This window comes from Pipra filicauda, unplaced genomic scaffold (genome assembly GCF_003945595.2).
Source record: "Pipra filicauda isolate LSUMZ 115617 unplaced genomic scaffold, ASM394559v2 scaffold90_size2875636_pilon, whole genome shotgun sequence".
Lineage (NCBI taxonomy): Eukaryota > Metazoa > Chordata > Aves > Passeriformes > Pipridae > Pipra > Pipra filicauda.
Window position 1 is genome coordinate 673,426 of NW_024105098.1, and position 27,537 is coordinate 700,962.

The 27,537-nt window shown below is 59.0% G+C and overlaps 3 protein-coding genes across 36 annotated transcripts in view; 1 reads left to right on the plus strand and 2 right to left on the minus strand.

Moving 5' to 3' along the window:
- KIF1A (kinesin family member 1A) overlaps positions 1-17,104 on the minus strand; it is a 40,833-nt gene extending 23,729 nt beyond the window's left edge. For 3 of the 33 annotated variants that reach the window (XM_039391188.1, XM_039391189.1, XM_039391187.1), the window contains exons 1-17: positions 16,914-17,103; positions 11,625-11,769; positions 7,523-7,599; positions 7,244-7,423; positions 6,694-6,759; positions 6,361-6,539; positions 5,891-6,002; positions 5,461-5,538; positions 5,079-5,144; positions 4,785-4,802; positions 4,381-4,456; positions 4,191-4,269; positions 3,770-3,912; positions 3,342-3,368; positions 1,820-2,028; positions 1,201-1,280; positions 801-876 (exon numbers count right to left, since the gene is read on the minus strand). In XM_039391188.1, coding sequence (XP_039247122.1) covers positions 801-876; positions 1,201-1,280; positions 1,820-2,028; positions 3,342-3,368; positions 3,770-3,912; positions 4,191-4,269; positions 4,381-4,456; positions 4,785-4,802; positions 5,079-5,144; positions 5,461-5,538; positions 5,891-6,002; positions 6,361-6,539; positions 6,694-6,759; positions 7,244-7,423; positions 7,523-7,599; positions 11,625-11,730 — 1,572 coding nt within the window. In that variant the 5' untranslated portion in view covers positions 11,731-11,769; positions 16,914-17,103. Of the gene's footprint in view, positions 1-800; positions 877-1,200; positions 1,281-1,819; positions 2,029-3,341; positions 3,369-3,769; positions 3,913-4,190; positions 4,270-4,380; positions 4,457-4,784; positions 4,803-5,078; positions 5,145-5,460; positions 5,539-5,890; positions 6,003-6,360; positions 6,540-6,693; positions 6,760-7,243; positions 7,424-7,522; positions 7,600-11,624; positions 11,770-16,913 lie in introns of all 33 variants that reach the window. The other 30 variants (XM_039391207.1, XM_039391192.1, XM_039391200.1 and 27 more) reach the window with 23 other exon arrangements.
- A 1,642-nt stretch (positions 17,105-18,746) lies between these two features.
- On the plus strand, positions 18,747-22,879 carry AGXT (alanine--glyoxylate and serine--pyruvate aminotransferase). 2 transcript variants are annotated; one of them, XM_027725000.2, is made up of 11 exons: positions 18,747-18,992; positions 19,106-19,298; positions 19,625-19,689; positions 19,766-19,866; positions 20,087-20,157; positions 20,488-20,572; positions 20,904-20,999; positions 21,246-21,315; positions 21,417-21,512; positions 21,707-21,835; positions 22,230-22,879. In XM_027725000.2, the coding sequence occupies exons 1-11, from the start codon at positions 18,828-18,830 to the stop codon at positions 22,335-22,337; spliced, it is 1,179 nt and encodes a 392-aa protein (XP_027580801.2). In that variant the 5' UTR covers positions 18,747-18,827; the 3' UTR covers positions 22,338-22,879. The 2 variants fall into 2 exon arrangements, with proteins under 2 accessions (XP_027580801.2, XP_027580802.2); XM_027725001.2 differs by having other exon boundaries at positions 18,764-18,992; positions 21,710-21,835.
- Positions 22,723-27,057, minus strand: MAB21L4 (mab-21 like 4). Its single transcript, XM_027725003.2, has 5 exons — positions 26,574-27,057; positions 25,320-25,542; positions 24,378-24,531; positions 23,185-23,541; positions 22,723-23,039 (listed from the first exon to the last, which is right to left on the minus strand). The coding sequence occupies exons 1-5, from the start codon at positions 27,055-27,057 to the stop codon at positions 22,947-22,949; spliced, it is 1,311 nt and encodes a 436-aa protein (XP_027580804.1). The 3' UTR covers positions 22,723-22,946.
- Between the last annotated feature and the right edge of the window lie 480 nt (positions 27,058-27,537).

The following is a 27,537-nucleotide window of genomic DNA, read 5'->3' on the forward strand; positions in this document are numbered from 1 at the left end:
TGCTGACCTGCTGAGCTCCTGGAGCCACAACCAGCCTGGCCATGGCACAAAGTGGAACAGCATATGCCTGCAATGCCCATAATAAAATGGGGTTTGCACACTGTCAACACCAACTTTTCTTGCCAGCCACTGGAGAATTCAGAAGAGTTTCCATCATCAGATAGCTGAAGAGCAAGGAGGCACCAACACCACCACAGCAATGCCCCACCTCCAAGACTAACCTGCTTGGGGGAATAAACCCCTACGCTTCCTACCCAAAGGTCAGGACTCCTAACAGGCAGTGGCTGGGACAAGAAACAAAGACAACAGTGTACAAATTTATCCTAAAAGTCAAGCTGGGACATGTAAGGGGAAGGTCCCGACGTCCTTATCACCACCTCAGCTTGAGACACACAAGGGGTTTGGCCAAGGCAAATGCTACAAGAAATGAAGAGATGAAATATTTTCCCATCCACATTTCTTAGCGAGGACTTGCTGGTTTCAGGTTCAGGGGCAGCAATTTTAAATATCCCAAAGTACAGATTTTCACAAACTGACACTGAAGTCCAACACAGCAATCATAAGCAAATGCCTCCATGAAAGGGGACAGCACCCCAGCAATAGGGGCTGGACATTTAGCCACATATTTCTACCCATATTTGTACCCAGCAGGCTTAATGCTGGGATTTCCCCCATAAGTTTCAGAGCCAAGAAACAGCTAGTGAAATATGTGGGGCTGACCAGCTGTGATGGCACAGGCCAGAAGGGAGCTGCGGGGGTACAAACCAGTCCCCAAGAAGAAGAGAATAGGATGATCCTACCTTTTTAGGAGAGAAAACACCCAAGGTGCCTCCATCCTCCCTCATGGCCACCCCCATTTCAGCCAGCAACGCTTCCCTGAAGGAGCAAGGGAAAGAAGAACCTGTCAAAGCCCCATGCACCCCTGGAGCTGGCACTAGGATGCAACCTGATCCCATGGATTTGTCCCATGGATCGCAGACATAGGGCTTGCTTCAGCTCTCTTCACAATTCTGGTGGGTTTCTCAGAGCAGCCCACCTCTGTGCAGGCTAATGAGGTGGGCACTGGGGTGCCCCAGTGACAGACGAGGGTATGGCTGGACATTCAAACTGCCTGGCTGCCCCAGGAACTGAACTGCTGGAGCAAAGGGAATGGCATCCCATCCCATCCCACCTTGTCCCATACCATCCCAACCCACCCACCTCTCCATCCGGATCGCTTCTGTCCTCCGCAGCTTCTCCTCCCACGTCTCATTCAGCTCCGCAATGATCTTCTCTGTTTCCTGGCAAACGTGGGTTGAGCAGGGGGTTAGTGTATCCCATGGGCAGCAGACCTGCCTGCTCTGCCCAGTTCTGCCCAGCATGCTGCAGTGGGACACTGGTCCCGGTTTCAGGCTGGCTTATACAAGGTGCAGCAGCATTTCACCCACATCTTTCCATCAGCCCCATCTTCAAAGAGTGAGGCACAAAGACCAGCCTCTCCACCCTCTTGCTGCCAGCCTGCTCCTGCACCATACTGAGCCAGGAGCACTCATCCCGAGCCAGGAGTGCCCATCCCAAGCTGGGAGCACCCATCCCACAGGGCAAAGGTAGTCATCACCCTGCAGGAAGGATGGCAGCACCAGGTAGGCCTACAGTACCAAACCCCCTGCCATCCGACAGTTTGGGCAAACCCTGGGTCTGTCTGCTCTGCAAGAGGACATACGAGCATTGCTTCCCAGGAGCATCATCCATCATGAGTTTCCAGAAAATACTGAGCCCCCTCTGCAAGCCACAGCGCGTTGAGCTGAGCCCTTTGTCCTGCAGGGCACTGTCCTCTTACCTTGAGTCTTTCAATTGCCTCTTCACTGCCCGGAGCAAACATGATGCGCTCGTGGAGGCTGGCAACAGAGGCAGCACGGCTGGATAAGGCAGACAGGGAGGAAGAGGGGCTGATCCCAGCAATGGCATTGGTCACTGTGGAGAGATTGTCATGGCGGTGACTCAGCTCTGCCCCTCTAGCATCATTATTGTTCTCAAAGTCGGACAAATCTATGGGCGGGGAGGGATGGGCCAGGAAGACACACGGAAAGGAAGAGAGAGAAAGAGAAAGATAGAGACAAGAAAAGCTGTTGGGAAAAAAAAAAAGAGTGGCCGGTGTGCCGAGAAGAAAGCCAGGAATTACAAGGAAAAGGCACAGGCAGCAGCACAGCACCACAGACAGCACCAGGGCAAGGGCACATGCTCTCTCCCCTCAGGACACAGGGCAGTTTTGTGAAGCAGCTGCTGGAAGCAGCCTTCCCAGGCTCCCAGGGATGCTTTTTTGCAACACCAGATCCTGCAGCAATCAGGTTTGACATCAAATGTCCTCCCTGAGCGTGTGCCACTGCCCCTGTCATCCTCCCCATCTGATACAGCCTGGGTGGTTTTCTCTGCCCAGATGCACTAGATTAGCTGGATCCAGGGGCAGAGAATGAGAAGGGAAGGCAATGAGAGGTGGTGGCCTTCCACCCTACTAAGGGGCAGGTGGACAGGGCAGGAGAAGTGGCAGGATTCCCTGACAGGATCTGCTCACAGGAAGCCCTTGGTCTGCTGGAGCAGCACCTTGGCCAGGCAGCCGGAGAGTGAAGCCAGGACTACAGGCAGCGGTGCTTGCTGGCCAGCACCCCAAGAGTGACCTGCAGCAGCTTAGGATCCAGCTACCGGAGATGCTCCTCCAGCTCCCAGGAAGTCGCAGGGTCTCAGCACGCTGTGCTGGAGATGGGCAGGGCACAGCTTAGCAGGTGCAGCTTTAATCACCCATCTCCATCAGCCCACATCCAGGGATGCTGAGCCAGGAGGGGATAGCCAGGCCCTTGTCTCCTCAGCAGACTTGCCATAGCCTGGCTGCGCTGCCTGACTCGGGGTGGGATGGGGCCACAGTGCTTATCCATGGGCAAAATCCTCCTATTCATCCCCACCCACCCCTTCATCAGGAGAGCACCATGCCGTCCCACCCAAGTGCCGTGCTAGGCTCCAGTCCCAGTGAGACACAGCACCAGCGGAAGCAGCAGCAGCAGCAATCAGAGGAAACATCATGACAGCATGGAGGAAGGGATCCCTGTGGGGGTTGAGCCCTTGGCATGGCTGAGTGGGAGGACACTGGTCCCTCGAGCACTATCCCAAGCCCAGGTGCTAACCAGGACTCTGCCACTATCCTTTCTGCCACCTCCCTGGGGATGGCCAGCCTGTGGGCACGGGCTGCTCCATCAGCAGGGGCTGGCTGTGGGAGCCCCTCCCCATGCTGCACGAGTGCCCCTGGGCACAGCCTATGCCTCCCAAAAGCCGTGAAGCAACAGAGAGTACCAGTGATGGGGAATACACACATTTGGATCCTCCTGCAGCAGGATGGGCTAAGAGAGAAAGAGAGGGCAGGGAGCGGGGGTGAGACAGAAAGAACAGAACAAGAGGGGGTCATCTCAGTTGGATATCTGACAGCACAGGGAGGAGAACCCATGGGTGCGTGCAGCCCCAGGAACACCTTCCTGGCACCTCTGCTGGGTGCTGAATGCTGAAGAAAGTAGGTGGAGGGGAAGAAGGGAAAGTTTTCTGGGTGGAAAGCAGCTCCTCCTGCGATAGGAGGGGACTGGGGGCTGCAAACACACACCAGGGGCTCACCACAGGCAGCACGATGCCACCATGGCAGGATGGAGCAGGATGCAGGGCAGATGTGGGGACATTGGCCCTGCAGGCTGGGGGGACCTCAGCCCATCGCTGCAGGGAGCCACTGGCAGAGAGCACCTGTGGTACCTACTGTCAATGATGTCCCCAAGACCCTGGGCATAGAGAAGGTCACGCAGACGTGCCACCTCGTCCTTCAGCTCCCGGATGAGCTTGTTGTTGGGGTCCTCATTGATGACAGCGTTGCAACGGATCTGCTTGGCACGGTCGGCATACCTAGGGAAGGCAGGGTCTTGAGCAGTGGCAAGGAGAGGAGCAAAACTCCAGCTCCTTGTCAAGTGGGAGTGCCACAGAGCCCTTCCAGCAAGTGATCCTTTGGAGGATCCCAGTGCTGGGACAATCGTTTGCATCTTGTCTAGGGTTGCAGGTTCCCCCCACACCACACCTCCAGCCAGGGATGCCACAAAGGTGAGGAGAGCACGTGGCAGTGCCTGGGCCTCAGAGACTCCCCTGCTCTTGCTCAGTGCAGTGGGAACAAGGGCACTTCTTCCTACCTGAGGGTGCTGAGGGTCTCATCATAGTTGATGTCAGCAGGACTGAGAGCAGCGACCATGGCAGTCCTGGAGTTGCCCCCTGCCCAGAGAGACACACCCACATCAGGGAGACGCTGGTCCCTGTGCCAGCTGTCACCCTCTGCTCAGCACCCATGCCCACCACCACACTGTACCCCCCACCTGTCCTCACCCAGGTTCTCCCGCAGCAGCCAGGTCAGCACCGAGTCCCGGTATGGGATGAAATCCGTCTTTTTCTTCTTTTTGTTCTGGGGGGTGGAGAGCAAAGGGAAGGGCTGTCAGGCTGCCTGCTCTCTTCAAAGAGGTGACAGCTGGTCCCCAGCCATGGGGACTTGGAGGATGATGGCTCAGCCTGGCCACTGCAACCTTGGGCATCTTTGCTCAGGTCCACAGGTCCTGTCTGTGAAATGCCCTGGGCTGGGGGGATGTTTAAGGCTGGGTACTGAAAGCCATAGGGTGAGGAGGATGGTGAAGGCTCTGCCAGCCCCTGGGAGAAGCATGGCTTGTGTCCAGGCACAATCTCATCCCCAAACCACCCTGCAAACCACTTCCACCCAACTGTGCCAGGGTACCTACCTTGTTTGGCCCCGAATCCTGCAAAGGAAGTGGAGAGACTGTTTAAGGGAACTGCTTCCCTACTCGGTGCCCACCACAGCTCCCCTGCCCCCCAAGTAGAGAGCAGCAGGCACAGGTCCCAGTGGAGATGGCAGCCTCACCAGCCCAGCTTGTTCCAGCCCCAGGGACAGCTTGGGAGGTATCTGCCCATCCCTCAGAGGTTGGATGCTCCATCCCTTGGAGCTGAGTCCATCCCTGCTGGGCCAAGCCCATTCCCCTCCAGTGCCGCTGCTTCCCTGTGCTCTGGCTACCTACCATTTCAGCCAGGGCAGAGATGACTTTCCCCAGAGTGGTCAAGGACTTGTTGATGTTTGCTCCTTCCTGGAGAGGAGAGGAAAAGCCCAGATGCTCAGGCCCCATTTCAGAGCCTCATTAAACCCCAGAAGAATGGGGAATTCCCAGTATGGGGTGGGCAAAGAGCAGCTGGTCTTACTGGATAACCAGCACCTCCCAGCTGGGACTCATGGACCATGATGAAACTGGCATTAGGCAGCTTTCAAACACAACCCTATCAAGGATTTTGGCAGCACAGTGGGCAAGGAACCAGTGGGCAAGAAAAGGAGATGTCTTGGCTGGGGACGAGGGGGCAGGACGTGGTGTCCCCACTGGCAGAAGTGGACCTCACATCAGCTCTCACCTTCAGCCTTGTGCCCTTGGCGCCTGTGGAGTCGGCTCGCTCGCTCCCAGCCAGGTCCACCAAGCTGATTTTGCTGACCTGGAGGCAGAAGGGAGGCTGTCAGCCCTGAGGGCACAGCAAACCTTGCCTGGCACGAAGCCAAGACCTTTTGCAGGGTAACACTCCTCTGAGGGCAGCGGTGGGCTCTGCGGGGTCATCCCTGCAGGATTTGTCCAGGAGCAGGGTTAATATCCTTGCAGGTAGGGCTGGAGGGCATCAGCTGCCAAATATCCTGTCAAGGAGCTGGTACCACAAGGGACCATGAGCCCAGCATGCACCTGGGACTTATCTCCCTCCTGTTCCAATCCTGCATCAGGCTGCACCACCTCATTCCAAGTGCTGATGACAGCACACAAAGCCCTTCCTGGATCCGTGTGGGCTCTACTCTCACCTTCTCAGTGGTGATGTCTGTCTCAGCATCATGTCGCTTCTGCGTGAAGATGATGTTGAACACGGCGTGGGAGCGGCTGCTGGTCTCATTCATGTTGGTAGCAGCCACTGTGCTGCAGGGATAGGAGCACAGGGAGGTGTGACACCCTGTGGGGGACACTAAAATGGCTGTTGATGGGGCCAGGGCTCATGCCAGGACAGGGTACATGGTGGGAAGGCAACTCTGGAGGACAAGACAGGACTCTGGGAGGAGAGATGCACAAGTCTAGGCCTTCTCCTGCTGGCTCCAGTGAGTTTTTAGGGCAGGAAGGAGGTAAGGTGAAAGGAAGAGGAGGGTACCCAATGCTCAGAGAGAAGGGGACTGCCATCTCCAGAGCAGATGGACTGGCAAAGCAAGGAAGTGAAGCAGGACCTTCTAGAAGTGTCTGCAAGCCCTCCAAATCCTGTCCATCTCCTCCTTCCCCAACTCACCGGGCCTTGTTTCCAGAGTCCATGAGGTCCTGGATGTCATTGTAGGAGGTCACAGCCAGCTTGGAAAGGTCTTCAACATACGGGCCCATAAGGGGATGCTCCCTCACCCGCAGGTTCCCCTTGTTCTTGGGGTTCAGGAGGTCCCTCACGCGCTCGCAGTAAATCTCCATGTAGCTCACCTAGAGCAGAAGGCACGGGCAGGGTTAGCAGAGTGAGGTCCTGCCTGCCCACCCCACACCCAGGGGCACTCCCAAAGAGGGGCCTGCACACCAGCACAGCTTCCAGAGATGGTGGGAGGCTGGAAGAGGAGTAGAGAGGCAGTGGGGTGCCTACCTCCACAGAGTAGGACATGTTGTCATTCGTCGTGTCGTTGATGCGGGAGAAGAGGTCCTCGCACAGCTGCGGAGAGAAGAGCCAGGCTCAGTCCCCTGCCAGCAGGATGCTCCTGCCTGGGGTGCCCAGGACACAGGGATTTTTACCTTCTCACCCCAAAAAATAGAGCCAAAGGGCGGTGAGATGGCTCCCAGGGAGCTGTCAGAGCCCCCCGTGCTGATCAGCATCCCCAGAGGCCCCTCGTGTCCTGCTGGGCCAGCACGTGGCAGCTCTCGGTAAGCAGCTCAGCACTCAGACTCCTGCTGCTCCCGAACACCAGTCTTGTGTGGCCAGACCATAGTCCATCCAGCCTTGGGAGAGTCTGGATGACTCTCCTTGGCCCCCCACTCTCCAGTGGAGCCATGCCAGCTTGCTGTCATGGCAGCGCTGTATTAGACCTTGGCAAAACCTGGCCCCACTCCCACCCTGCTGCCCTCTTCCCTCCCAGCTCTGCTTTTCCTTTGAGCATGCCTCTGGGACCAGGGGGACAGGGAGCTTTCCCCAGGCACACCTGTGGGATGATGCCTTGCTGGTCCTTCTCCTGCTTCCCCATCATGGTGTAGGATTTTCCAGCTCCCGTCTGCCCGTAGGCAAAGATGCACACATTGTAGCCTTCAAAGGCATGTTGCAGCATCTCCTCACCAATGTCCCGGTACACTTGCTTCTGGGATGCATAGTTGATGTCTGCAGGCTGCAGAGAATAGGGATATACGATGAAATTTGGCAGGGAGGCCCTCCTGCCTCTCCCCAGCCCAGTGCTCCAGGTAGGCTCAGACCTCCCAGTGCTTACCGTAGTGTGGGACCAGTAGGAATAGTCAAAGCTGAAGCTTTTTGGTGTCTCTTTAGGCTGCTTCGGGTTCAGGATAGCTAGGGACAAACAGATGGGAACATGAGGCCTCCAGCCAAGTGTGGTACCCCTGCCTCCCACACCCCCTGCGGGAGGGGTCAGGGGTGACGGGGTTCAGTCCAAAACAGTCCTGGACAGTGGACTGGGACCCTTCCAGCTCTGCAGATGCGTCTAGAGCCCCCAGACCCCAAGAATGAAAGCAGAGGAGGTGGATGCCATGGCCAGCAGAGCCCAAGGGAACAAGGCAGAGCTTTGCCCAAACATCCTGCTGGACACGGTGAGGGGGACATGGCTCCTTCCCTCAGGTTCCTTGCTGTTGTGGCCCCTGCCCATGGGAGCCCAGCACTGGCATAGAAGGGTCACAGCCTTCCTTACCCCACAGCTGGGGGGCTGTGCCCAAAGCCCCCACGCTGGCACTGTTGGGTGGGAGCAGCTGCAACCCCATTGGGGCTCCCCTAGGGCCCCCCCAGCTCCTGCTTCTCCAGGTCCCCAGCCCCAGCAGGGTGATTAATGCCTCGTGTCACACCACCAGCAGAAACAAGAGCCTGCTTTTCTCATCCCCTGATGAAAAGGACGTTGCCATGGAAATTGGAGCCTGCATCACTGCTCTTCCTTGCTCGATGCTTTTTTTTTCTCCTGTAGAGCATTTTCAGTGGTTTTTTTCTGAAACAACAGATGCGTCAGAAGAAACCCAAACCAGTGGGTAATCATGAGATCCAGCCACCAGCCATGTTAGGTGACATTGAGGTGACCTTGCAGGCCTGCACAGCACAGTTCCCATGCCCACAGCCCACAGCTGCTCCCTGCCACCACTGAGGACAAGGAGCCCATAAGCCCTGAGGCCAACAGACCTCCCTTCATCCCAAACTACCCTGCCCTTTCCTGAAGCCAGCATTCATCCAGGGCTCACATCCACTCTAGATTCCAGGTGGGACCTTCCTGAGCAGCCCCAGGCACGGTGCAGCCTGCTACTGTGGTGTCAGATACCCAGGTGCATGGTGTTATGGATATGAATGCTTTCTGCTCCAAATTCCTCCTCCACTGCCACAATGGATGCTCCCTTGGTAAGGGTCTGCCACTTCTGGCCTGAGATAAGCCCAGCCCTGCACACAACAGCAGTGGGACGGGCAGGGAGAGGGTGGGAAGTGGGGCCAGGATCCAGCCCCAACCATGAAACCACAGCACAGTGCTGCTCAGACGCTACTCACTGTGGACAAAAGCCCAGCTCTCACACCAAAGAGGGGCAGACACAGGCTCCCTGCCTGCCTACCCACTGCAGGCAGCCTGATTCAGATGCTCTGGATGTCTGCTGCATCCTGGGCAAACTAATTACCAGGAGAAAGGGCTGGGAAGAGACAACTGGTAATCCTGCAGCTGCAAATGGGGACGTGGAGGTCCCTGGAAGAGCAGATCTTTGTGGGCAGTGTGGGCAGCCACAGGGGCTGCCCATCCCTGATCCCTGCCAATGCCTGGCTGTTGTGAAGAGGAGCGGGTGTGGAGGCCGTGCAAGAAGTGGGATGGTGCATCTCTGATGGGTCCTGGTGTTCAACCTGGCAGCTCTGCTATGCCACCTGTGCTCTGCTCTAGTCTGCCTCTGCCCTGCAGGGGTGACCCTCACCACAGTGAACAGGAGCAAAAATGAGTCCTGGAGTAGGCAGGATGGAAACAAGGTGGCTGTTCTGGATCCCGTGCTGGGCACGGGGCAGAGGAGCAGCTGAGGATGGCACAAGCGGCTCCAGGCATCCCAGCTGCAACTGCCCAGCTGGCACAGGAAACCAGAGACTGGGATGGACACAGGGAGAAGGGAGAAGTCTGAGAGCAGGGAGAGCTGAAATGCTCTCCCCACACCCCTCTCATTCCCATTTATTTGCCTGCAGGCAGATGGATGCTGCTGGTGGAATTTTTCCTCTCAGGCATCCAGGGCTTTTGCAAAAGATTTATGCTCTGGACAAATAGGATTAAAAAGGCAAGGAGGGGTATGGGGGTGAATACAGAAATACAGACAAGGGGGCAGGAGGGAAGAAAACTTCTGGAGACGTCTCTTGCCTGAGGAGCCAGCAGAGTGGCAGAGCACAGCAAGTGAGCAGGCACCGAGAAAGAGAGAACCCAGAACCCACAGCAGAGAAAATAATCAGATTTTAAAGCCAGCAGAGGCATGGCTCCAGCCAGAGAATATTACTGGCCTTGTGGGATCAAAGCCAGGAGTCCTGTCCTTACCATCTTGGTGGGAGTTGCCAGGACAGGGGCTGGGAATGTTGGTGCCCAAGATGGACCCCCCAGAGTGAGGGACACCACGGGAATAAAGCAGCAGTGTTGGAGGGTAGGTGGGTGGTTGTTGCAGCTGGAAGTTTGCAGGGAAAAGGACATCAGAGAAAGGCTGACCCCTTCCCACCCTGGTCCCTGGCCCCCGCTGTCCCCTACAGGGTTCAGTGCATTAGACAGGAGAAGTACCTGTCCCCTGCCCCCGGCACATGCAGGGGTCAAAGCAAATAATCCTGTGAAGGGGAAAACTTGCTCTCACTCCCCACAGACATATTTATTTTTGGCTTCTCTGCAAGGAGCTTGGGGGTGAGACAGTCCTGTTCTGCTGGCACTACTGGCATCCTTCTGCCTCCCCCAGCCACAGGAGAAGCAGGCCTCTGAGCCTCCCACGCCTGCTCTCCAGTCCCCTGGCCAAGGGGAATAGCCAGCGGTTTGTCCATTCATGGAGAAAATCCTTGCTGTCAGCAAAAGGCTCCTGCTCCCAGCCCTGCTGCCCTCCCTGGCTCAGGCAGGGGCAGGGGGTGGGGGGCCAGGGGCACGGCCAGGGGGTGCAGGATGAGCAGGGGTGGATGGCTCTGAGCAAACACGGCCACGGTGGTGGGGGCTGCCTGATGCTCTTGACCGGGACTGGGGCATGGCAGGTCGTCCCCCCCGCCATCAGAACCAGAACAAGGCACATCTACCCTGTCTATGCCCTGGCTCTGGGCAGGTGGGAAGCTCCTGTGGGGCCGGGAGGCTTCCTCACCATGAGGGCAGAAGTTCTGCACCCCGGGCTGACAGAGAACCCCTGCCCAACCAGGAAGGGAGAACCCCCACAGGACGCCAGAGTCCAGCAGACAATGCCCCACAGACCCACCCATTCCTGTTCCCAAGGCCTGGGGTGAGCAGAGGGCCCAGTGGGGACCCAGAGTCTCCCCGCACCCTTGGGTGCCCTCTCTCCCCACCCCTGGGGTTGCCATGGCAGCCTGTCAGCACCGCGGGGGTGGCTGGCGCCGGTGTTTCACCCACCCTTGGTGACGCAGGCAGCCCCAGGCGGGCAGGCAGGGAGTTATTTTAGACGCTGTCCCATCTGGAGGCTTGCAGAGCCAAAGAGGAGGGATTCAGCTGCCATTCCCAACAGCCAGAAGCTGTTACTTAAAGAGCAGCAAAGGCCAGGCAGGCTTCTTGACGGGACAGACAGCCCCAAGCCCCCCTGCTACATCCCCCACCTCGAACACAACATTCCCTGGGCAAACCCCACTCCTGCCCCTCCATTCTGCTGCGGTTGCAGCTCCAAGAGCCCCACAGAGGCAGGGATGGGTCCTGGCATGCCACAGTGTGTGGTACCTGGCCCGGCAGTGCTGTCAGAAGCCGCTCACAGACCCATGCATGGCTTCAAGGCCAGGTTGGATGTGGCTCTGAACAACCAAGTCTAGTGGAAGGTGTCCCTTCCCATGGCAGGAGGTTGGAATGAGATGGTTGCTAAGGTCCCTTCCAAGCCAAATCACACTGTGATTTCTTTGATTTCTCCCTCATCACCTACCAGGGAATGCTGATCCATTCACTATCACTGAAATCCAAGGGCTCAGTGCCATAAAGATCCCATCACTGCCATTTCAACAGCAGGACTGCATTTCTCTATGGGAAAGGTGACATCCTCCCCACATTCCCTCCTCCAAACAACTCCGGGTGCTGCAGGCATCTGCACCAAGGATCCCAGCAGCCCAGTGCTCGCTGCTGGGGCCAGACCACACATGCTCCTCCCCAGGCAGTACTCAAAGCCCCTCTGCCCCAAGGCACTCACTAGTGGTGCTTCCTGACATCTGGATAATGCATTTGGATTCCCGGCTCATCTCCCGGGAGTTGAAGGGCCGGACGCGCACCGCCACCTTCACTGATGCTCCCGCCATCGCGCTGGCCAGGGGTGGGTCCTGCTACCAGGGGCTGTTCTGCAAGGAGAGAGGAAAAGGGGGTTAGGAAAGCTTGCATCCACATCCCAATCCACATCTTGCAGCAGTGCAGGATGAATGGAAAGCCTGTGCAAGGAAACCTCCCAGGAACACTGGTTTGCCCACATTTTACCTCTCCCTCCTCCCCATCATATCTCAGGTCAGGACCCTCAGCTCAATACCAAGGTCCATCCCCAGGGCAGGGCCACGTAGGCACTGTCAGCATCAGCACAACCCCCAAGGAGTGGTTTTCCATCCCAGGGTGCCAATGGCACTGAGCAGATAGCCCTTCAACTGCAAGCAAGCCCACAGGCCCTGCCAATCACCTGAACCTCCTGCCTCCCCTCCGACCCCAGCAAAGCAGGGGCTGGGCACCAGGACAGGGGGGACCAGGGAGGAAAGTGATAGCATTCCACTGAGAAAGGAGGCAGCTGTTAAACACAGCTGCTGGCATGTGGCTCCCATTCAGCTCTCACAAAGCAGACGTGTGGCGTCAGCACGAGCAGCCGTGGTGGGAATGGGTCAGCTGAAGTTTCCAGTTCATCGCAATTTTTCCACTTGTTTTGCTAATAAATTATTGATCAAAAATCCCACAAGATGAAACAAACTGCTTGCCAACATCTCCCAGAGTAGTTGCCCATCCCAGCACTGGTGGCCAAGTGCTCCGTAGCCCATCCCACCTTCCTCAGGCTGCAGTTAAGCCTCACTAGCATTGGTCAGAAAATGATGCTGGGATTCTTCCTTTGACCACTGTATCCTTAGGGATCCTTTTGGACCTGACAAAATCTATTCCTGCCTTCTAATGTTCCTCACTTCTCCTGTCTGTCCCTGCTCCCTGATCCGCTATGCTGAGCCTGGTGGTGGAAGAGGAGGTCAGGACCCCTCAGTACAGGCTGGAACTGGCTCCTCTGGCATCTCACCTGCAAAGGTGCCTGCAAATTCCCTAAGGCTTTTCAAGCCTGGGTTTTGCCAGCAGGATGCTGGCTCTGGGAGGAAGGAGATCAGGGAGGAACGAGCTGTGAGTGAGCAACGGCACAGCTCTGGTTACATGGGACAAGAGCAGAAGAAAGTGGAGCAGTAAGGATGGATCCTCAACACAAGATGGGTTTTCCCAGAATGGAAATTAAAAGTACAGCTGAATTTGTGGAAAAGAGGGGGGAAAAAGGGAAGAAAAAAAACAGATCCATAGAATGGAAAGTGTCCCAAGAGAAGGGGATGGCTTTAAAACTACCTGAGGTTTGACAGCTCTGGTTTCATTTCCAAGGGGATGAGAGGAAACCAAAAGCACAGCACAGTGAAAAAATTTGCAGCAAGACAGTGTTACAAGCTCATCACTGCCTTTCAGAAACCCTTTGCCTATTTTCAAAGCGAGCCAGCATGCCCAACAGCAGGAGGAAGACAAAGCTTCTCCTGCTGGAGTTCCCAAACTCTCCTCTCACTGCCCCACTGGCATGGCTCTGGAACTACCACAGTGCTCATCTAGAGATCACACCCATAAATTCCACCAGTTCCAGAGTTCAAGCATTTGGTCTCAGGTTTTCTTGAGCTTGGATTATTTTAAGCAGGTGTTTAACACCACCCTTGAGTCCCTAAGCCAGCGAGCGGGCTGCTGCGTGCCAGTGGCCTCTGCCTCAGATGGGGGAAAGGAAAAATTTAACAGGAGTGCTTCGCCAAAGGGGAATGAAAAAGTTGGTTTTCCCATGGAATGATAGGATATATTCCTAGATGGAAGGGCTGCATCCTCATGAGGCCATTGGCTCGAGCTGCTCCACCCTGTGGCACCACACAGGGACAACGGATCCATCACTGGGCTAAACAACATGAGCACCCGGCAACTGCTCATGTCAAATGTTTCCCTCTCCTCCTGAGCCAAGACAGCTCCCTTCCCCCAGCTCTGCAGCCTCTCCAGCTACTAAGGCTCTGAAGAGGTGGGTCAGGTCCCTGGGCTCCTGCCTCCTGCACAGCCACCAGAACAGCACACCCATCAGTGACCCCACCAGTCACAGGACTGCCTGCTGCCTGCCACGGGCCACTTCATCCCTGCTCTTATTCCCTCTCACCCCTGCACTGTTCCCAGCCCCTCCACCCCTATCACTTCGATGAAGAAGCTCCGGTTTCTCTTTCGTCTCACTTTTCCACATGCCTCATCTTGCTGTGTAGCCTCCATTAGTGCTGCTTGCCCTTCTCAGGGCAAGGGGCAGGAACCTGCTCAGCCCCACATCCCATACCCCCTTAGCCCACCTTCAATAGCCATGAAAAGCCCCCACCTCGCCAGCAGCCGTCCCCATGTCCACATCCCAGCGTATTCCCATCTGGCTAGCCTTGCCCCCTGGTGTGGGCTCCTCTCCCTGCCAGTACCGCCTGCTGCAGAGCCCCAAGCTCGACTCTGTTTTCTACTCCATCATTTCCTTCACCTTCCTCGGTCAGCAACGCACTGCTTCCCTCTGCTCCGCTGCAGCTCTCCAGTCCCATCTCTGCAATGGCAGCCCAAGGACCCCAGGCAACACTGTGTCTCCTTGGGGACCACCAGCAGACACCTGCGCAGCTGCTTCCCGAGCCTCCTTCCCTCCTTCCCCCAGCTTGTTTTCCTGGCTCAGCTGTGGGGAGGAATTCAGCCTGCACCCACACACCATGGGAGCACCATGAGCCACGGTGTCACTGGTCGGGCACTCAGCGTCCTGCAGAGAGGGGCCGGGCTGCAGTGGGCAGGGGCAGGCAGCCACCCCGCCCCCCCTCTGAGCCCAGGCAGCTCACTCTGCCTGGGGACAGCCAGCCACCGCCTGCTTAATCCACTGCCATCGAGAGAAATTCAATAAGCCACGACCAGCCTTTCACTGGGAGCGGGCCAGCACCGCAGCCTCACTCCCTGCTCCCTCCCCGCCGCTTCCCAGGCCTGCCCTACACATGAAGGAGGTGGCAGAGGAGAAGAGCCAAGTCCCCGGGGCCAGGGAGCCAAGGTACATCTGGGCCTGTCCCCTAACTGCAGGGCATCCCTTTCCCCCATTCCCATGCAGCCTGCTGGCTGTACCCATCCCTATGGCATAATGGTCACTTCCAGTGAGGAGCAAAAGACCTAGAGAGCCATGATTAACTGGATCAGCTAAGATTAATTGGGCAGAGATCAGCTAATGAAAGCTCTCTTAAATCCAAGGGCTACCAATTGGCATCCTCTCCTGCTGAGAGGTGACCAGCGAGACAAGGAGCATTGTCCCCAAGTGCCACCCACAGCAAGCTCTTCCCCAAAGGATGCTAAGGAACATGCCGTGCTGCTGGTCCCCCAGCTCCAGCACGAGGAGCTGCCTGCGCCCAGGGACATCCAAGGTGAGTTTCCCTTTGTCTGTGCGCATCCAACCCCACGTCACCTCAGTGACGAGGGTGGACGCCCCATCTGGCTGCACCAGCGTGTTCTCAGCAGCCGCCAGGCTTTGTTGTAGAGAGCCCTTCCCCTGCATCCCTCATTGGGGCCCCTCAATTCTGACTGCAGCCACGGGACTCTGCTCTGCCTCTAGGGCAGCAGGGGACGTGGTGCCAGCTGACACGGCACCATCAGTGCCTGCCAGCCAGCTGGGGGTGCGCCCCTGTCACCTCCCACCCCGCACAGGGCAAGGGGCCATGACAGTGCAGTTTTCTCCAGAGCACCACCTGCAGCAGGGAAGCAACTCAGCGGACAGTCCAGGACAGGGGCAAGTGCCCCCCATTCCCAGCTGAAATCCAGGCCCCTGCTTCCCTAGTGCCATCACGGGCACGCTTCTCTGTACCTCCTTGCCTCCTGCCCACCCCAATGGGGGACACAGCTCCACAGCAGGGTTTGCAGCTCCCTGAGAATTTCCATGCAGATTCAATTTGCAGGTAGCAAATGTAAGGATGCAGATGAGGGGTTCTGCTCCCCAACCCTGGTGCAAAGGCAAGTAACCCCACCCCCGTCCCTGCTCTCTCCATCCTCTCTTTCACAGGCTCAAACCCACAGCAGGGAAAATCTGCATGGAAAGACAGAGAGCTCCAATGGGTGACAAGCATGGCTGGGCACAGAGAAGGGTAGGCAGCCAGGGAGGAGACAGACACCAGGTTCCCACAACCCCAGGTTTGGGGGGCTACAGCTCTGGCCACATGCAGGGAGGTGGAGGGTGGTGGCAGGATCTGTGCCAGCTCCAGCTGCCACCTCCCAGACAAAATGGAGGTCAGTGGCAGCATGCAGAGATGGCAGAGCCACCACACCCCAGGCCCTACCCAGGGGAGGGAGTGGTCTGCTGCCTCCTCTGCCCCACCAGTCCCATAGAGGCCACCTATAAGGGGTGGCCCAGCTCACAGGGGGTCTTCAGGATCTGGGGAAGGGGTCACTGCCCCATGAGGGATGAGGAGGGCAAGAAGGAGGAAGTAGAGGAGGAAGATTATGGGGCAGGTGCAGGGCTAATCCCTGGGAGCCTGAATGACCAAGCATGGAGCTCTGCACGAGCCCTATGCCCTGGGACCAGCCCCTCCAACAGCCAGCAGCCACTGTGCTGGCCCACGGTGACACAGCGGCCCTTGTCCAGCTGCTCCCAATGCAAGGTCAGTGGCAGCTGCTCGTCCTTGGGGGGCAAGAAGAGCCTCAGCATCGCAGCACCTTTGGCAAGAGCCCCAACTGGGGCATCAGCTGCCCCCTCCAGCGCTGTCGTTGGCTCGATGATGACGCAAGACGGCTCAGCTGCATGACCAAAGCCACCTGCCCCAGAGGGGAGAGAGGGGCTGTGGCTCTGAGGTGACAAGGGGTTCCTGTGCCCTGCGCCATGGGCTTCGGGGATGGCATCCTTCCCTTCCGCACCCAGATGCAGAGGCATTGCTCCGTCCCCGGGCAGGAACCCCCGGCTGGATCCTTCTGGAAGACGGGGCGGCACCCGCCGGCCACCGCGCTGGGGACCTGCGGGCAGTTCCCCCCACCTAAACTTCGCGCATCGCGGGGCCCCGCAAAATGGCCGGCGGCCGCAGCCCCCCCGCCCCGCCGGATCCCCGGGGGTGCGCATCCCGCTCCCCCACGCCTAGCTTCGCCCCTGCCGGGGCCGCGAGGGCGGCACCGCCACCCCGGGGCAGCCCGGGCTCCCCCTCCGGCCAGCGCCCGGGGGGCGCGGCGGGGCTCACCCGTCCCGCCCAGTGCCGCTCGCCCCTACCTGTGATGGCCGTGCCCGGTTCGGCGGGGCGCAGCGCTCAGTCCCGGGGGCGGGGGGCCGGCATGAGGCCGAGCCGCGCGGTGCGGCGCGGTGCGGTGCGGTGCTGTGCGGTGCAGCGCCGGTGCCGGTGCTGGTGCGGGTGGCGGCAGCCCCACCCCTGCGGTCCCCGCCCCACACGCTGGTTGGCCGCCGCCGCCGCCGCCACCGCCCGGAGCGGGGACGGGGGGGACCGGGAGGGCGAGCGCGGGGATGGAGAGGTGACGTCAGCGCATCCCCCGGCCCCGGGCGCGCTGCGGAGCCGCCGCAGGGGCGGGGCGGGGCGGGGCCTCGCGGCACCCGGCAGCCGTCGCCTGGCAACCGGCACCGGCCCGGTACCCCGGTACCCCGGTACCTCGGTAACCCGGTACCTCGGTAACCCGGTACCTCGGTACCTCGGTAACCCGGTACCTCGGTAACCCGGTACCCCGCACCCGGACCCCGCCACCCCTGGACCCCGGCGCGGAACCCCGGGGAGCGGCCCCTGCCAGGGCTTCCCGCGCCCCCTGCCCCGGCGCGCCGTTCGTTCGCTCCTCCGGCCGCCGGCACCCCGCCCGCAGCGCGGGGCCCGGCCCTCCTGCCCATCTGCGCCGGGAATTCAGAGCCAGCGCAGAAAGAGGATTATTTCTTCGCCGCCAGCTGTTTTCAGCAGCGCGGTCGCCCTCGCCCCACGGCAGCTCCCAGGCCACGGCGTCCCCTCCCCGCCCCAGCTATGCCCCAAATCTCCCTAGAGGACAGGCAGCTGAGAGGTCTTCTTCACCCGATATCTTGTCACTTTGGTAGATGACAGCACTCCCCAGGCTGACTGTGGTTTTCATCATCCATGCAGGGGCAGGCACACCTGCCCCCAGCTCCTCTCAGTGATGGCCATCCAGCTGCTGGGCAGATGTGCTTTCACCTGGCACCATTGCCAGACCCATGTCCCTGTCCCAAATGTCTTCAGCACCAACTGCTGGTGTCAGCTCTGCCGGGGGGGGAATTGTCACCCCTACGCTGTCATCCTCAGAGAAAGCTTTGCTCACTGAGGGTGAGCACCCACTCGTGGACCTGCCAGAGCTGGAAGTGGGCAGCTCGTTTGCATTTCAGAGTATAGATGGCAGAGAATGTACCAGAGGATGGGCATGATGCAACTGACTGTGGGCACACATGGCAGGCAACAGCATATTGAATTCCCACGTGGACCCTGTGGAATCATCAGGATACACCGGAATGCTCACAGTCCAGGCTGAGCCCACAGAGCACAGCTCGCTGCAGCAGTGGGATACTGTGGCTGTATCCCACCCCACAGCTCTGCCCTGGCACACACCATCCCACTGGCCAGCCTTCTCCGGGCACCTTTCACCTGCCCAGAGGTCCCTCTGCAAGGCAGGTCCCTGGTCAGGGAGCCCTGGTCGACAGGAGCTTTGTGCTGCAGAAGGAGTTATGACCCTGGCAGCTGTGCCAGACCAGTCCCAGCACAACCATCCCGTGGCACAGGACCTAGGTGCCCACAGCAGTGATCCCACCTGCTGGGATACTGTTGGGAACCATCAGCCATAGTGTCCTGGGGGCCAAGGTTCCAGGTCTGCCTGGGTGCTTGCCAGTCCCAGAGGCTGGCATGCCTGGGGAGCAATGCCCCAGCCCTAGCAAGGGGATATGCCTCAAAATGAGGGGTTCAAGATATCAGGGATGGCACTGGTGACACATTAACTGGACAGAGGAGGCAACCAGGGGTAGAGTCCAGACTGGTAGGGGGAGCACTGAACTGCGGGTCAGGGTCCACAGGACACTGGACACTGCTGGCACGGCATGCAGTGTGCTGCAGTGCTGGTTGCTGCTCAGGCAGCCTCCACTGCTCCTCTCCTCCAAGCTCAGCTCCTGGGGACAGTACGGCGTGCCATGGCCACCAGCCTGCTCCGCATCCCCCCACCCCAGGCGCTGCTCCGGCCCCTGGTTGTGCCAGAGAGGCTGCTGCTTGGGCCAGGGCCCAGCAATGTGCCCCAGCGCATCCAGGCTGCAGGCGGACGGCAGATCCTGGGCCACATGCACCCCGAAATGCTGCAGGTGAGCTGCTCCAGCCCAGTCTTCTTCCCCTCCCCTCCTCTCTCTCCCCCCTGAGAGGGGTTGGAATGGCAAGAAGAGCAATAGCAGTGCTGGTCAGTGCCCTGCCACTGCAGGTGATGGATGAGATCAAGGCAGGCATCCAGTACGCCTTCCAGACGCAGAACCAGCTGACCCTGGCCATCAGCGGCAGTGGCCACTGTGCCATGGAGGCCGCCCTCTTCAACCTGCTCGAGTGTGGCGACACCATACTGGTGGCCATCAACGGCATCTGGGGACAACGTGCTGCTGAGATTGCCAGGAGGCTGGGTATGATGGGGACAGCCAGATGGCATGGAAGGGCTGAGGGGACCAGGTTTGCAAGCAGGATGCCAAAATGTGAGCCCTGGCTTTCTGTTCCAATCCTGGTGGGAGTGACCAGTGACATGGCTTCCACAGCCAGAGAGCAGTCCAGGTTGTTTCCAGGTGTTCCCTCCATTTAGAGTGGTTTATGGCTTTTCCACTGGGCAGGATGCCAGACCCTGGCAAGCGGCTGTGCTCTTGGTTCACGTGTGACAGATTCCCCTGTGGAGCAGGTGACTGCCCAGTGGGAAATATACCCAAGCCTCACTCTTCTCTGCTCAAATTCCTCCCAGGAGCCAATGTCTATGAGCTGCTGAAACCCCCGGGCGAGTATTTCACTCCACGGGACATTGAGGAGGTGAGTGCTGGCCACATGCAAGGCAGTGGGTGTGAGCTGACCTCCAGTGTGGTCACCTTCCCTCTGTGTCATGCAGGGCCTGGTGCAGCACAAGCCCTCAGTGCTCTTCATCACCCACGGCGAGTCCTCCACCGGTGTGCTGCAGCCACTGGAGGGGCTGGGCGAGCTGTGCCACCGGTCAGTGCAGGGTGGACACCCATGGTCACCCAAGGTCACCACTGGGGGTTGGGCCTGGGGATTTACATGACCTGAGCTCTCCCCTGGCTCTGTGGGTCTGGAAGGTGTTGGTGCCAGTGAGACATGTGGCCCCTGGGGGGATGAGGGTGCTAGGGCTGCAGGCAGAGGGGTGGTAAGAGGAGGAGGCAGGGACAGCAGGCTGAGCTCTGTCCTCTCACAGTCACGGCTGCCTGCTGCTTGTGGACGCGGTGGCATCACTTGGGGGAGCCCCCATCTTCATGGATCAGCAGGGTAAGAGCCACAGTACCATCATGGGCACTCATGGGACAGGGGGGTTCATGCCTGGGCCAGGGAGAGGGGGCAGTGGGATCAGCCCCTCTGCCCATATTTTGGGCTAGCAGCACTAGAAACTGGTCCAGCTGCAGCCAAGAGAGCCTGTTCCCCTCAAGCGACCATCAGCAGTGCCAGGGGGTTCCCCAAAGCAGCCCAAACACAAGCAGGATCTGTAGCATGTACCATCCTTGTGCTTCCCACCCACCACTCACAGCTGGGCTGAGGGTACTCAGCATTTTCCCACTGGGAGCGTCTGAACCCTAAGGAGTTGCCTTCCTTTTTGGGCAGAGATCGATGTCCTATACTCGGGGTCCCAGAAGGTCCTCAACAGCCCCCCTGGCAGTGCCCCCATCTCATTCAGTGAGCGAGCCAGGTAAGAGCAGCCCAGTCCCACTGGGGTGGAAGGCAATGGGGGTGGGGGAGGCAGTCACCTCCCTCCTTTGCCAACCATTTGCTCCAGTCCCACTCTGTGGAGAGCATGCCCAGCATGTGAAGAGCATGCAGCAGCAGTGCTGTGGAGAGCACGTCCAGCATGTGAAGAGCATGCAGCAGCAGTGCTGTGGGGGCAGAGTCCAGCCCATCTCTGGGCAGCGACTGGGTGCTGGAGCCAATCTCTGCACTTGCTTTGGGGGGCACAGGACTGATCCCACCTTGGAGCTGGTAGGGTGAAGGTCCAGCCTCTCCCCAGCATTATGCTTCACCAGGGAGAAGGTGCTGAGAAGGAAGACGAAGCCCCGGTCCTTCTACTTGGATATAGGCTGGCTGGGAAACTACTGGGGCTGCGACGGGGAGCCACGGAGGTGAGGGCAGGCTCCTGGTCACAGATGGCTGCAGCTGTCCCCCATCCAGCCTTCACCCTGGCTCAGGAGCTGCCTGCTCTTCAGGGCTCAGCCCCTGCCTGCCCATCACCCTGTCTGCTGGTCACAACCCTCTGCACTAAATGATGGAGAGGGAGAATGCTGTGCGTCTGTGTCCCATACTGCAAGCAAATGGCTGCTCTGCTGCAGCCAGGCTGAACCATTCTGAGTGCCCCTTGAATTTTGCAGGTACCACCACACGGCACCCATCAACAGCTTCTTCAGCCTGCGGGAAGGCTTGGCCATGCTGGCAGAGATAGTGAGTGACACCTGGCGGGCAGGGGGACACCAGCAGCGCCGGGTGAGCGCCAGGAGATGCCTGTCAGCAGCAGAGACCTTCTCTCTCCTCTCTGCCTGCAGGGTCTGGAGAGTTCCTGGGAGCGACACCGGGCCAACTGCGCCAGGCTGTGCCAGGGGCTGCTCAGCCTGGGGCTTGAGCTCTTTGTGAAGGACGAGGTGGGTTCAGGGGAAGCCCACCACCACGGGGTAGGGGCAGCGTGAGGACACAGCCCAGCGCATCTCAAGATATGCTTGGACAGCTTTTGATACTGGAGAAAAATCAACCCCATTATCAATGCTCTCTCCTGGTAGTCTGCTGGGCTCACAGGGGGTGGGGCCATAGGATTGAACCCAGTTTCTCTGTTCCCCAGAAGGCGAGACTTCCCACCGTCACCACTGTCAGAGTGCCTGAGGGCTACAACTGGAAGGACATCACAGCCTTTCTGATGGACAACCACGCCATGGAGATCACTGGAGGCCTGGGCCCCACGGTAGACAAGGTGGGCAAAATCCTCCCCTCCTGCTGCCCATGGCTGGGCACCAAACCCCATGATTCGCTGGATTCACTGCGGCTCTCTGGCCATCGACAGTGTGTGGCTGGCTTTGTCCCACGTCCCATCGCCCGCAGCAATGCATAGCAGCACAACCACACACAATCACCCGCCTAATTGAATAACCACGCACACAATTAGCGGGGTGACACATCTTTAGAGGAACCGGGTGTTAAGTACAGCAAGAGCAAGTAGGGAGCTGTGCACACCCGCTCATGCCTGGCTGTGTGTTCCCCGCCTCCGCACGGGACCCTGCGACCTGCCACCGGCCGCGGGGAGACGGTGCCGAGACACGGAGGCAGAGGTGGGTGCTGCAGGGAGACGCTCGCCCTTCTCCTCCCAGGTCCTGCGCATCGGCCTCATGGGCTGCAACTCAACCGGTGAAAACGTGAACCGAGTGCTTCGAGCCCTGCGAGACGCCCTCGGCAGCTGCCGCCGCAGCAGGCTGTGAGCTCACCTGCCCGGGGGGCCCGGGAGAGGCGGTGCAGCAATTCCCTCCGTGCCTGGCTGCAGGCAACTGGCAGCAGAGGGACTCCACTGCCTCCCTGGGATGCTGGCAGGAGACACGGCAACACCCAGCAAGCCAAGCAGGAGTGGGAAAGGAGAAGTTGGAATAGCAGGGGACACGGAGGAGAGAGCTGCACTCAACAGACATGAGACGTCTCATCATCCCAATGGCCTGGTTCCCCAGCTCTTCCCCTTCATCAGGGCATGGCAGCCCCTCGGCAAGCTGACACGAGGGCTGGATGCAGGATCTGACCATAGGTCCTTTCCCCTCCCACCACCACCAACCTCAGCTGACCCTGCACCAGAGCTCTGCAGTGCAGGATGTCAGCCGTTCCCCCCAGATTCTGTACCCTGGGATGAAACACCCGGTGCCCAGCTCTACAAGGGCAGCCAAGAGGCTGTGCAACCCCCCAGCCGCAGCAGACATGAGCTCTCTCCCTGGAACCTTTCCTCAATAAAGCGACGTGGCAGCGTGCTGCTCCCAGGCCCCTGGCTCTCCTTGCACCCCCCCAGAGTTTTGAGACACCCCAATGGGGCGGCAGTGGGGTTCCACTCAGCTCTGCTGCGGAATTTCTTGCCGGATCTTGGAGAGGAGCTGGGACATTGCTGAGCGGCGCGCACTGTCCTGGATCCGGTACACCTGAAACTAAGTGGAAGCAGGTAGAAAGTGAGGAGAGAGGCTGCCAGGGGCCAGAGGGCTCCAGGGGGGCCAATTCCAGCACATCCCCAGCCGCCCAGCCCAGATGGTTTCTGGGGATGCCTTGCAAGACCAGCTGGAGGTCTGGGGTTACCTGGTTGAGCAGGATGTCAAAGTAGGCTGTGTCCCAATAAGACCCATCCTCGCTGGGGAGCTGCAGGAGAGCTCGGGTGTTGGGGTCTGCCTGCCAGCTGTCAGTGCGTGCAGGGTGGCCAAAATGGAAACGGAGGAAGCGTCGGGGGTCCCAGGCAAAGCTCTCTACTTTATGGTAGAGGGAGGCAAGGTCCACGGCTGCTCCTTGGAAGAGGTTCTCCTCTGGGTTCAGAAAATGGGGCAGGTGCCGGATGGCCAGGCAGCGGAGAAGGATCACCAAGAGCCTGTAGACAGAGCCCTCCAGGTCCTGCCAGTCCTCCAGGGAGGGAAAGAGCTCTGTGCTCCACAGCAGCACCATCTGTGGGGGGGGAGGGAGGGAAGAACACAGGAACAGGCACAAGGCCTGATTCCACAAAGGCCAAACCTTCACGCCCTGCACGTCACCACACAATGACCTGTGGGGCTGAATCCATGTCGGCTGGAGCAAAAGATGCTTTTCTGAAGGTCAGATGCATACTGTGCCCTTTTTCTTTAAAAAACCCCAACCAGACAACCAACCAACCAAAAAAAACATGTTTTGCAATGTAAAGCAAAACACACAGGATTTGGGTTACTTGGAGCTGGAGCCATTCTCTCAGCAGAAAACACTTCTCTACCCAGGGCCCAGAGAGCTGTCACAAGGAAGAGGACACACCCAGATTGTGCCACCAGGTGCTGTCCCCAGCATGGTCCCTTTCCCGACCAGTATCACCAGTCGGCATAGGTCCAGAGTGCTGAAAACAGGTTGGGTGGGGAGAGGTTTTTTGTCAGCAGAAATACCACCCTTGGCCCTATACGGTCACCTCCCACCACACCAGGGTATGAGACAATTTGCAGCATGGCAGCACAGTGAAGCCATCCCCAGCAGACACAGGCAGCCTGTGCCAGAGGACACCTGTGTGTCGACACAGAGCCCCAGCTCTGAATGCATCGAGTGTCTCAGGCTGGAGGTTGCTGGTTCAATCCAAGGAAGAAGGACCAAAGGCCCCTGACCATGGCCAGCAGCAGCACGCATCTTTTGCAAACACAGCCATGGGCTGGTACACCTCAAAGCACTGCAGGCACTCGCCCTTGTCAATTGGAATCTTCTGCAGGGGAGCAGCCGTGGCTCTCTTGCCCAGAGAGCCACAGTCCCAACCAGCAGAACCTCCCTACCTTCAGGGAGTTGAAAGTGAGACCGCTTCTCCCACCCTCCTCTCCCCAGTCCTGGTCGCGGAGCTGGTCGAGCAGGCGAAGGCTGTCCAGACGGGGTCCCTTCAGAGTGTCCACTGCGTGTAGCAGCCTCAGGATGGGGAGGTGAGTGGAGGATCTGGAGGGAGAAAGTGGAGTCTGGTGAGAGGGAGGATAGAGATGTGCACCCTCCCAGGGTGGGGAGAGTGTACCTGCAGTGACCTGGTGTGTGGGGGGACTCTCTCAGCCACATGCAGCATCTTGGATCCACCTCTGGCAAAGCAGAACTTGGGAGGTTTGGAGTGAGATGGGAATGCTGCTGAGCAGCTTCTTCCCGGGCGGAACAAGAGTGGAGCGAAGTAGGGTTGTGCTCCCCTACATGCAGTGGAGAGGGCTGCAGGCTGCCTCAGAGGGGAGGCTGCTTTGGTCCCCAAGGAGGGGCCAAATGTCCAGCTGGACCATACTGTGCCCAGAATAAGCCTGGACCGGTTCAGCCAGCCACTCAACCCCTCCATGGGGCTGGGTAGCTGTGGTGGCAGGGGAGATACATGTCACTCCAGCCCCATTCTCTCCTGCAGCCTGCCCTGGGAGGCACCTCATCATCCTGCTGCTGACAGATGCCTAGGCTTGTTTCTGAAGCCCAAGCAGGGGTCTGAGAGCTGCCACCCTCCACATGCTCCTGCAAATAATTTCAGGGGGCTCCTTCAGTTGCATTCGCCCTCTTTCCTTGAGCTGCCTGAAATTTGGCTGAGGCTTTTTGCCAACACCAGGAAGTGGGTTTGGGCATCATGAGGAGGTGACTTCAACCTCTGCTGACATGTCCCCACCCTTTCCTATCCTCTTTTTGCCTACACCCAGCAGTGTTGCCAGCCAGGGGGGATCGCTGGTGCAGGACCACACCACCATGCATGCAGCCAAGCCACTCACCTCCAGCAGTGGGGAGAGGCAGGGACAAAGTGGGCCTCTTCTGTGGCCTTCTGGATGCTGCCTTCAGGGAAACCCCTGTCAATCTGCCTCCCCTGGAGCTGGAACGGCTCCTGCTGCCTCCTCACCACCGGAACAATGTCAAAGCGAATGTTCTTCCAGCCGCCACGGATCAGCAGGGAGAGCTCCATGGCATCTTCCCGCAGATTTTCGGCGCTGACGTCACCTAGATGTGGAGGGTTTGGCAGTAGTGAGGAGGTTAACGCAGCCGGTCCCGCAGGCTGAACCAGGTATGCGCTGCAACGCCTGTGACCCTGTCCCACCCCACTCGACTCCTCCCTTTCCAGTGCTGCAGTTTGGCCACGATTTCCCAGCTAAAACCCCTCTCCCAGCCATGCTGGGGTGGTTCATGGGAAGGAGCATTGCTCCAGCAGGGCTTAAGGTCAGACACAGCAGGAAGTCTCAAGCAACCAATTCAGGCTATGCTTCTGGGTGGCTGAACAGTGCCAAGCAAAACAATGTGGTCCAAGAAAAATGGACCAGAAAAGGTCTCAGGCTGTGGGAGTAGAGGAAGATGAAGGTCTCTGTCTTGGCTGTGGAGGAAGGAGGGAATGGTGGGCTTGCTGGGGCTGGGTTAAGAGACCTCCAGACCCGCTGGTCCTCTCGCATCACCTTCTCATCAGGACTGAGCTTTACTTCAAGAAGCACCTTTGGAGTATGAAGAAGCTGACAGAACCATTACGGGCATTCCCAGGCTCCCTTCCCACCATGTCTTTCCTGAGGATGCTGGTGCCAGCCGAGGCCCATGTGTTCACAGGGTCAGACCCATGCCTCAAGGTCTTGGTACAGCTCTGATGCACTCCCAGCTCACCCTCCAAACAGCCTCCTCCAGGGAGCAGGGGGCACTCGGAGGCCAGGAGGCGGGAGGAGAACATGACTAGGGCAAGCCAAGCAGGGCTGGGTGAACCCTTCACCCACCAAGGAGCATGGCATCAGCCCCAGGTGGAGATGCCTGAGGATGACTCTGCTGCCATGGGATGGCAGGGAGTAGTTTGCATCTCCTCTTCCTTAGCTGAGGGCAAAGGCTATCCCAGCACACAGCAGGGTGGTCACTCACCTGCTCATGCAGGTTTTCAGTGGGTCACGCACCCAGGGATCACATCCCAGCGTGTTTGCAAAGGGACCACTGCCAAGCTGGGCTTGCCAGCTGTGCTGGAGGCAGCTCCCGGCTGGGAAATGCCCCGCCAGCATACGCACCTGGCTGAAGCAGGAAGCAGCGTTGGCAGTGCACGATGGCTGAAACAAGGAGCTCTTTCAGGTGCTGGAGGACTTTGCCCGGAACCAGACACCTCGCACCACCTCCGTGCTCCACTGCACCCACGACAGTGATCCAGTCCTCCAAATCGGTCCCTGGAGAGGGCACTTCCAGATAGCAGGTGCTCAGCCCTGGAGGGTGCCCTCCTGGGGTGTCTCTGGGCTGGCATGCCAACAGCTGCAGGGTATCGCCGTCGATCCGCAGGGGCACCTCTACAGTGACAGCATCCTCAGAGGCACAGAGAGCGAACTCTAAGGCTTCCAGGTTCCGGGCATAGTCCACAAGGAAGCGGGGCTCCCTGGCATGGACACCCTCCAACAGGGTCAGCAGGATGTCCTCAGCCCGCTGGAAATTCTCCAGCCTCTCCCTCTCGCGGGACACGATCACCCCGAGGTAGCTGTGCCAGAGGGAAGTGTTGGCTTCCATGGCAGCTCTGCTGCCGTTGTGAGCCTGCTCCGAGCAGGAGTAAAAATACGTGGGCAGGGAGGGCAGAGCTGTGTGCCCTCGTGGGGAGGGTGGAGGGAAGCCACAGCTGGGCGTTGACAAGCACCAGCGCTGGGTGACTCCCAGGGAGAGGTACTGGGAGCAGCATGTCCCACTGGGGCAGACCCAGGGTGGGGGATTGAGTCACACCGTGGCCCTCCTCCGGCACTCCAGAAGGGTGACAGCGAGCGCTCAGCTGATGGGTCATGCCAAGATAAGGCTGTGGTCTCCCACACTTCTCTTGGCAGAGGCTGCGTGCCAGCAGCATCCCCTCACAGCCAGTGCCAGGTGAAGGCGACCCACCGCCCTCACGCCCTGGCTCAGCCTAGTTTAGCCTGCTGCCTGGGTCTGCCAGCGCCCGGCTGCTCCCAGCCTGTATGGCGCCCACGGAGCTGGGCACAGCGCTGCGGTTCTGCGGGAGGG

Bases quoted from the DNA above. Each gene is read 5' to 3' on its own strand.
- AGXT (XM_027725000.2), top strand. From the start codon at position 18,828: ATGGCCACCAGCCTGCTCCGCATCCCCCCACCCCAGGCGCTGCTCCGG. The intron at 18,993-19,105 runs GTGAGCTGCTCC...CTGCCACTGCAG, and splicing joins TGCACCCCGAAATGCTGCAG to GTGATGGATGAGATCAAGGC. The intron at 19,690-19,765 runs GTGAGTGCTGGC...TGTGTCATGCAG, and splicing joins CTCCACGGGACATTGAGGAG to GGCCTGGTGCAGCACAAGCC.
- MAB21L4 (XM_027725003.2), bottom strand. From the start codon at position 27,057: ATGGAAGCCAACACTTCCCTCTGGCACAGCTACCTCGGGGTGATCGTG. The intron at 24,532-25,319 runs GTGAGTGGCTTG...TTCTCCCTCCAG, and splicing joins GCCTCTCCCCACTGCTGGAG to ATCCTCCACTCACCTCCCCA. The intron at 23,542-24,377 runs GTAGGGAGGTTC...CCCCCCCCACAG, and splicing joins TCACTTTCAACTCCCTGAAG to ATGGTGCTGCTGTGGAGCAC.